This window comes from Coregonus lavaretus, assembly GCF_964263955.1.
Source record: "Coregonus lavaretus genome assembly, chromosome: 3".
NCBI classification, from domain to species: domain Eukaryota; kingdom Metazoa; phylum Chordata; class Actinopteri; order Salmoniformes; family Salmonidae; genus Coregonus; species Coregonus lavaretus.
Window position 1 is genome coordinate 65417929 of NC_139990.1, and position 9080 is coordinate 65427008.

Below are 9080 nucleotides of genomic sequence, written 5' to 3' on the forward strand. Positions count from 1 at the left end.
AGTTGAGAGAATGCACACATCCCACTATCTATTCAAAGCTAATAAACCTAAGAGGAAGGATACAGTCTTGTGGTAGTTGTAACCTGACAAGAGGAACAACAGCATAGCTTTACAGCATTCAAATAAAGCAACAATACATAAGATAATACAGGAATAAACAAGGCTTTAATGTAAATCATGGCAATAGTTTAATTCTAATAAGTTAGTCTCATTTAGCAAAGATTAACTGAAAATCAAAATGCACACGTCAGCACTACACAATTAATAAAAGTAATGTAAATATTCTCTAAATTTCTTGTTTACACGCTTAAAACCAGTCACCAATTACGGCATATCTATTTTATGCAGGTTAGTATGTGTTTTATGCACATTTCTCACTCTTCCACAGGTTGCTCTCCAAGCAATATAATACAGATTGTGTACTTGAAAGTACAGCTAGTTAATATATGTACACCTAGGCTGGGATTCAATCTGAGGCGTGCTATAGAACAGCGCACTAGAACAGACTTTTAAAGGTAATTTACGCTTTAGTCGACATGTGCAGCTGTTACTGTGAATATGATTTCTGCAAACGTCTGAGAAAATGCCTTTAAAAAGGTGCATTGTCTGCTGTGCTGCTCTAATGCACCTTGAATTTATTCCCGGCCCTAAAGACAGGGTATCTCAAATAAATCAAATGTTAGATATGTTATTGTCAACAATAACAAATTGTGAGTGAAATCACATCTAAATATGGAATACACAAAACATGCAATAAATGTATGATCTATCAGCCAAAACTGATACTGATTTTACTCTTTCATACTGTATACTGATTTTCCTATTGTTGAGATGGGTCTCATCATTGTCACCACCAGAAAGCTTACAGGTATACCCGAATGACAAGGCAATAATTCTGAAAAAGTTAATCATGAATCCTTCGTACATCCTTTGGTTGTTGAAAGCATCTACCCTCTCTGATAACTTACAAACATTGATAAATCATGTCAAACAGACACAAATAACATTTTTCTTTTGGCATTCATGATTTCAAGCTCAAACGATTGATATCATTGAATACATGTACAGTAAATGCATCCGTAACAGCTGGTCAAGGGCCAAATTGTTGTTCAACTCATAATGGTAAGGAGTAGGACAGGGGTCGAGAGAGATGACCCTAGAACAGCTGTTAACAGCAAAATAACCATAGGCTTGTTCTGCATTATGCTAACTTATACTGGAGAATTTTGCCCTAGACGTGAAGCAGGTCGCAGGTCTATGCGTTGTGGAGCTCATGCTCCGGACCACTCCTGCCTACTGCATCTGGGTTCGACAGAGGGTCCAAGTCGGCAAACAGGTTAAACCAGGCTGAGAGGTCTTTGGAGGTCTCTGGCATCTCTGTAAAATCAGAACCAGGGGTAAACTATTTCACACAAGTTTACTATCTCACACAGTAAACTTGGATGTCTTGTTTAATACAGGGCTTCATCTGACTCAGACGTGCTATTCCTGGAAATATTTATACCCCACAAGTATTCCGAAAAGCACTCCAACACAGGTTATTGCTGGAAACACAGCTTTTTTATGAGTTAAACCCTTTCTTTCAATTCTATTCATATGTTTTACTCGTTTGGCCCAATCCTACCTCTCGCTGCTGCTGGCCTAGAGGGGTTCTGATTGGCTCCAGATGATTGCTCTGTTGTCTGGGAGATGGGCTGTGGAATGCTCATGGCCCAATCTGGAAGGGAGATGCAGATTTAGACCTATCTTGAGGGGATACACATTGTTGCTTGATCCAGGAGACAATAAATTACTTTCACACAGAGCTTTTGTATTGACTTTGTGCAATAGACATGAATATTGTAATTATTGAACAATGCATGTCTTTACCAAATCTATGTATGTTCTCCAAAATACTATTTTGTCAGTCCATAACCATTTCAAAGGTCAAATAAGGGTTGCTTATATTTGTACTGTTTCACACATGTACACGTATGTATGTACCCTGTACAAGTGTGGTGTGAAATGGAAATGTGTGTTTAATAATACATTTAGATCCACATGAGGTTAAAAGATTATATTTCAGTGTGACTGTTCACTTCACTAGCCCCCCTCGATAAATATAGACACAAACACAAAAACAGATGAGGGACTAGTAGTCGCTGCCCAGACCCAGAGAGAAATGGAATGGAAAGAGATTAGCAATTAGCTATGGGTAAGCAAATCAAATAGCCACTATCTATTACTTACACAGCTGTAGCTTTCAAAACTCATTTTAGGGCCACTTTTCTCTCAGTGTGGAAATTGTTACGCAAGGTTTATTTGTTGAAGTACTTATTCAGAGAGAAGAAAAACTGTCAAGGCCGACTGCACAGCCCTAATTATGTCATTTCTGGGCTCATTCATAAAATCTAACCAACCACAGGGTTGAATTTAATTACGCTAATAATACAAATTGATTCAATTGTCGCATGCTTCATACTCTGGTTAGGGATTTCTCCTCAATTTAATCAAGGATGACCTTGTACATGCTTTCTCCCCACATAATCCTGTGTTTTGGAAGAGCTACACGGTGATGCTTCACATGGTTTGTTTTTCAATGAAGAGCAATGGAATCTGACCAATGAATAAATATGCATAACAGTGTTGTATGATCTACAGTATTTGACCTCTGACCTGAGAGAGAAGATTGGAGGTTGTTCCTGTTCTGGTCCAGGAGGTAAGATGGGAGGAAGATGGAGGAGTCTTCCTCCTGCTGGGGTTCCACTAGGCCCCCTCTACTAGCGACTCCGCTCCCCTGGTCCCCCTTACCAAACACCTCCTGCCACTCCTGTGAAAACTCGCCCTCATCCAGAGACGTGCTGCCCAGAATCTCATTCAACAAGGCCATGCTGTCCCTCTCTCCACCCTCCTCCTGCTCCTGACGAGAAAAGGCTGAGAGAAGATCCTCAGGCCCTGGAAGAACCAATCAAATACTGTGTTATTGAGAGGTGGACAGTGGGGCCTGATAATGGGTAGTTGATTATATGGCTGCTAAGTATGTTTATTGGGGTGAAATAAGAAATAATTTCACATGATCTGTTCATTTATTTTTCTCTGGTATTCATTTAGGACATTGGGACACATACGTTGAGGAGGTGCTTCTGTACATTACCTGTCATTTGTCTATTAAGGTCGATGTCTTCAAAGAATTGTCCAGAAGGTGTCTTGGTTTGAGCTGCATAGGATGAGAGTGAAAAGTGCATGGTAACTTGGTTTAAGGCCTAGATTCAATCTAATTAAGCATTAAACCGGACTCTATGCAGCCAATGGCAATGTCCGTGATAGGTATAATGCCGGTAGCCGCTTGTGGATTTGACAGCTCTATCACAGTTCCACCTCAGACACTGTCAACACAACAGCTATGCGGGTGTCGGGAATCTGATTTAATCTAGCCTTAAATCCATCAGTATAGAACAATTGTGCGTTACAATGGCTTGTTATTTAGTTAAAATATTCCTAATACACTATTGTCCTTTACCTTCTTCATTGGACTCTTCATTGGGATCTATTGAGACAAGTCTATGGACAAAAAATAAACATGTTACATATAGTGTACAGTATATGATCCTGTGTAGCCTAATGTAAGACTTTAAATGAATTCTGTCATGTTGTATGGATTTCCACTTACTGGTCATCTGCAGTCTCCTCAAGATCTTTCTTTGCTTTGGCTTTCTTCTCCCCCTTTTTCTTTGATCCCTGAGATGATAGTTTATCCATGGGGTCTTGGAGGCTCTGGAAGTAGAAGAACGACATACTGATGACGTCACAAGACATGACACTGACAAAGACAACTTGTGCTGTCGTCTAACTGAGGCCTTATGGTGAAACATACTGTTCCTTCTTAATGTAAAGTACAAAACTGTATGGACATCTTTTGAGTATATCACAGATATGAAACGGACTATTCACCGTTTCCTAAATCCTGACAAATGATACAGCTTACAGAGTGATATGATAGAGGCCTCCCTCACCTTGAGTGTAGAGAACTCATAATGCTGGAAGCCCTTAAAGCTCTCATGAATGGCAGCCATAGTGTGAGACGTCTTCTCCCAGAAGTGCAACAGGGTGGTCTGAAACACCCAAATACATATTAGCACAAGGCTGTGCCTGTAGCCAACAATTACTATTATGCCATAATTATTATTTTACTTTCTGTACATACACCACTCCTTGATATTCTGGTGTACCTGGTATGTGGTTAAAACATGAGAGAGCAGATTGCAGCGGCTGGCTCCTAATAAATCGACTTTCTGGCATACATCATTCTTCAGTTTGTCAAAGCTTGTTTTAGTGGTTCGCACCTGCACTTGAACCTGAGATAAGAGATATTAAATATTGCTCAACCGAAGACAAGATCATAACATAGGTACATAACATTGCATGGAATAAAGATCACACATCAGAATACACAGATGTTGCAAGTGCAACTGAAGTCTTTCTCACTCAAGATAACCCCTGAGTGCAACCAACACTAAACAGAAGAAAACATGCCTTTCCCCTAGTTCCCATGAATCAGCTCCACACTAAAGTACACAATCACACACACAACAATTTTACAGTAAATTGCACCATCTAGTGGTAAATGTAACAATTTCCATTTTCAGTATGATTCTATGAAACTCAGATTGAATTCTCTCTGTAAAGAAAGAGGAACACATGCTTAATCAATCTGGCCCACAGACTTCATCCATACTGTTTAAACAGTCCTTCATCCTGATATGATTGAGACCTATATCTAAAGAGAGTACACTAACCTTGCGGAATTTCTCCATCTGTTTGTGTGTGTCTGGATCGAGCTCCTGGGATACGTCCTTCATCCAGAGCAGTGCTCCACGGTATTCCGTCCTGGACTGTTCCATGCGGTTCACCGTCAGCCAGGTGTCAGAGATGGCCCGGTAGCGGAAAGTCTCCACCTCCTGGTAGAGGCGACACAAAGGACTACGCAGAGACAGCCTGAGGGGGAAAAAATACTGTCATCAACAGAGAACAATTCCACTCATCCAAATGCAGCTGACACAAGTGCAGCTGACACAATGTGGATGAGGGAGTGGGGTGAAGAGCAGGAACTGGATGAAAATATACTCGGACTCTTTTTGACTGCGTTATGGTCACTAAAGCTTAAAGATGGAGCAGCAAACAGTAAGTAAAAATGAACCTTTGAACCGTTACCTAAACGACATGGATTACCATAGCACTCTCTCAATAATGAGTCTTCAGTTTCTATTCAAACACTCTGGGTACTGTGTTGATACAGTACAGTACAGGCCTATGTCTGTCGGAATACAAAGCTGTCACTGTATGCTGTTTTCTTTCTCTTTTTGTCTCGCTACACAGCAGACTCCTAGCCTGTCCCCTAGGAGCCAATTGATGCAATCTCCTGTCTCATGTCTCTCTACACTGGTCTGTCTGTCTGACTCTTCTCTTCTGGTAGATGGAGACTATCATAGACAGTGCATAAGTTTCAAGTTTGGGGAAGCTAATTTTCTCCATAAAAATGTACCTTTATAATATAGCATTCCATGCATCATCGCATTTGCAGACTTATGTAAGATAGCCTACTATTCATAATGTGATGAGTAGATTGGATAGTCATGATTTAGGCTAATAATATAACTCAATCACTGTTTGCAAAAAATACTGTTCAATGCATGGCTGAGCGAGTAGTAAAGTAGAGTAGACCCTGGCTATATCAGATACGTTTCTTCTCCTTTCTTTGCATGGGAAAAATCTTTTATAAACACATTTCATGCAACTCTACAACACTTTATATGACTGGAGACATTAGCAGAATCAAAAATTACAGGGTAACCTACTCTGCTGACACTGACAAACAGATCAATAAAAATGATGTTGTCTGATCCATATTGTATTCGTGTCTCCCCTTCTCCTAGGCCTAATATATTATAATAGGACTACGAGAAGGGGAGACACAAATACATTCAATATGACGTCCATCTAACCCAGAAGAGGAAATTATTGTCCAAAACCTAACTTTCAAGTGGCACTGATCAGTGAATATGTGCACTCACCAGGGATATAGCCGATGACCTCGGCTGGTGCTGATAAGATTGTTCACTCAATTAAGTTGAGAATTTTGATAACTAAAATATAGTCACCAACAGTAGTCGGCTCTGGGATTCAAACCAGCAACCTTTCAGTTACTGGCCCAACGCTCTTAACAGCTAGGCTACCTGCCGCCCATTTTAAAAGAAGTTAATGATCCTCTGTGGCCAAACCATGCTTTCTGGTGTAGTAGCCTATTTTGAATGATTTTATTTATTTCTGTATAGACAGGAGTAGGCTAATTAGGCTATATCATGTTGGCAATTGAATTCCCCTAGCCTTATGGATGCGCCGCCTATGACTGCTATCCTGCATGTCTATCTCTCTACACTGGTAGTCTGTCTCGTCTCCTCTGGTAGAGGGAGAGAGACTACTATCCTGCATGTCGGTCTCTCTACCTTGTAATGTGAGCCCCCTATCCTGTCTGTCTCTCTATCTGCATTGCAATATCCAGTGTGTCTGTCTGTCCTCTGGTAGTGTGGTCCAGGTACAAACCTCTGCTGTGAGGAGAAGCAGAGGGCCTTCCCGGTAGCCTGCATGATCTTCCCAGCCCTGGTCCTGTCCTGGGAGCCCTGTGAGCGCAGGAACCGCCCCAACTCATTCTCCTCCTGGGATAGAACTGAAGAGGAGGGATAGAACCACATAGTAGAACTCAGAGGATTGAACAGGGCTTCAGAATCCGGGTCCAGAAGAACCTTGAGTATCCTGATGTAACTGGGTCCGACATGTAAATGCTAGCGTTTAGCATGGAAGTGGGTGCCAAATGTGAGGGTGAAAAACAGACTCACAGCAGATTCTTCTCTGGTACTGCTCTATCACCTTCAATAGCTCCATGCATGTTCTCTGGACAGAGTGAAACACCTACAATGCCATGGAAAAATTACTTGTGCACAGTCATGCCAGTCAACAAATATATATGCATTTTATGCTAATCTTTAACAGTCATCTGCCTCTGTTATTTGAGATTAACGGAGGTTGATACTTGATATTGTCAGCTCAGGTCTTTGGGAATTGGCCCAACAGTTGTCTGTGTATCTATGACAATGTATACATGAAACAGTAACAAAACAGATTTGAAGCATTTGATCTGTGAAGCTAACCTCCAGTTTGCCATCCAGGTCTGCGTCTGACGCCACGACATGTTCGTCCTCTTTCTTTCCTGTGACCTTGATGATCTTCTGTTTGGTTTTCCAGTACTTTTGCTGGAACTTGTTCACCACAGACGAGTCTTGACTTTCAATAAAGCGGTCAAAATATTCCCGGGAGTAGCCACCACTGCAATGACATCCGAAACGGTCAAAGTCGTGTTACTTTATCAGCCATATGATAAAAAACATAAATACATTTGTGATGCTAATTCAATGAATATGGTGAATGTTTGTGTACTCACTAATTTCCCCTCTCCATTTTGTCAGGTTACCTGTAACATAGGTGACATGTTATGTCAAGGCTTTGAAGGCCAATTTCAACTCCCTTCACCAGGTAGGTCTGGACCAATGGTGTTGACAGTGGACTCAAACTGTATGAGTTTCTACCTGCCCATTGGTTGAGGTCAAATATTAACCAAAAGTAGCTACTGTGAAAACAAACTTGACATCCAACACCATTTTGAAAAGTGCACCTGCTGCACAACCTGTTATCCTAGACAGTCATGGGCAAATGATTGGGAGAATGGCCAATTTATGAACCCAATCCTTCTGTTATTTTCATGCATTAATGATTATTTTTTATATACTTTTTTTGGTAAACATATTTATATAAAATGTATCATGTTAGGGGACTCATTATCTTGCTCGATAGACAGTTCAAACAACAACAAACATTGAATTATTCATTGAGAAATAGGTATATATATATATAATAACCGTTTACAAAATGAAACAAGGCTCAACCTACCATGCTAGTCTGTAGGCTAACAGTCCAGACCCGAAAGGGCAATACGCTGTCACGATTCAGCAGCCTCTGATAATAAGGTGCCTGGTTTTAGGCCGCTCGCTGAGAAGGCAAGCACGCACCTTGTTCAATACATTATCATCAGATAGCAAAATATAATGTCATAACAGAAGATTCATAATAAGATGATTCCTGCAATGTCCGGCTTTATTCGGCCGCCGTACCAGAATAAACACAGAAGGCTTCCCATCATCAGCGTATGTGAACCAGACCGTCCCCTCTCCATATTCTTATAGCCGCCAATAAACACCTATTGACCAAAAGCAATTCATTTACATTGAAAATCACATACCTTGCTGTGTTGATAGCCTATCATTCAGCTATAGCCAACGTCCATACATTTATTCTATTATTATTGACTGTAGGTTATACAGTGTAACCAGCTGCTCATTCTGTTGAGTACAATCCTTGCGCAGAATGATCGATGACGTCATGTAACAACGCACCAAACTCACTCCCACTTCGCTCCCTTAAAAAAAGGTGCAGTCGCGTTTGTTGATCAAATATTTGGGATTGGCAAATAAAGCGGCAGGGGATAGGTTTGCATGAATAACCTCCCTGCATGTAATTATATAATTTGTTATGTGCAGTGTAGTGGCCTTAAGGACTCGGTTGATGGTAAATATGAAAAATGACAGTAAAGGGGGTCAGTACGTCCGAGCCGACTAGGTGAAAAATCTGTCGATGTGCCCTTGAGCAAGGCACTTAACCCTAATTGCTCATGTAAGTCGCTCTGGATAAGAGCGTCTGCTAAATGATTAAAATGTAAATGTAAAATGTAGGTAAAAATTGTTAGCGCATCTTGACGCCCACTACAGAGGACAGTTACTAACAAGCTCTTATTTAGCTCTTATTTAATGTGAAGAAAAAAAAATGATTACACTGCTCTGAAAACTCACCAAACTATTCTTGATACCTGTTAAGCCCCGTTTATACCTGGTTCTAACTTGCATCCTTTTTCTTGTCCACATTCTGATTGTGCCCACATTTTCAGACAGGTGTAGATTATGAAAAGATGCATTGTGATCTGATTCTGATCTTCC

General features: G+C 40.7%; 1 protein-coding gene across 1 annotated transcript; it reads right to left on the reverse strand.

Annotated features, from left to right (window-relative positions):
* Positions 1-143: 143 nt before the first annotated feature.
* LOC311117810 (islet cell autoantigen 1-like) lies at positions 144-8460 on the reverse strand. The gene is made up of 15 exons (XM_084157566.1): positions 8330-8460; positions 7981-8079; positions 7475-7504; positions 7185-7359; positions 6873-6945; positions 6580-6703; positions 4776-4974; positions 4209-4334; positions 3993-4091; positions 3650-3753; positions 3500-3540; positions 3134-3196; positions 2656-2934; positions 1625-1717; positions 144-1377 (listed from the first exon to the last, which is right to left on the reverse strand). The coding sequence occupies exons 3-15, from the start codon at positions 7489-7491 to the stop codon at positions 1256-1258; spliced, it is 1515 nt and encodes a 504-aa protein (XP_084013692.1). The 5' UTR covers positions 7492-7504; positions 7981-8079; positions 8330-8460; the 3' UTR covers positions 144-1255.
* Between the last annotated feature and the right edge of the window lie 620 nt (positions 8461-9080).

Coding starts and splice junctions, on each gene's coding strand:
- LOC311117810 (XM_084157566.1), bottom strand. Junction 3,754..3,992: donor ATGAGTTCTCTACACTCAAG/GTGAGGGAGGCC, acceptor TTCTACTTCCAG/AGCCTCCAAGACCCCATGGA. Junction 3,541..3,649: donor GAGGAGACTGCAGATGACCA/GTAAGTGGAAAT, acceptor TTTTGTCCATAG/ACTTGTCTCAATAGATCCCA.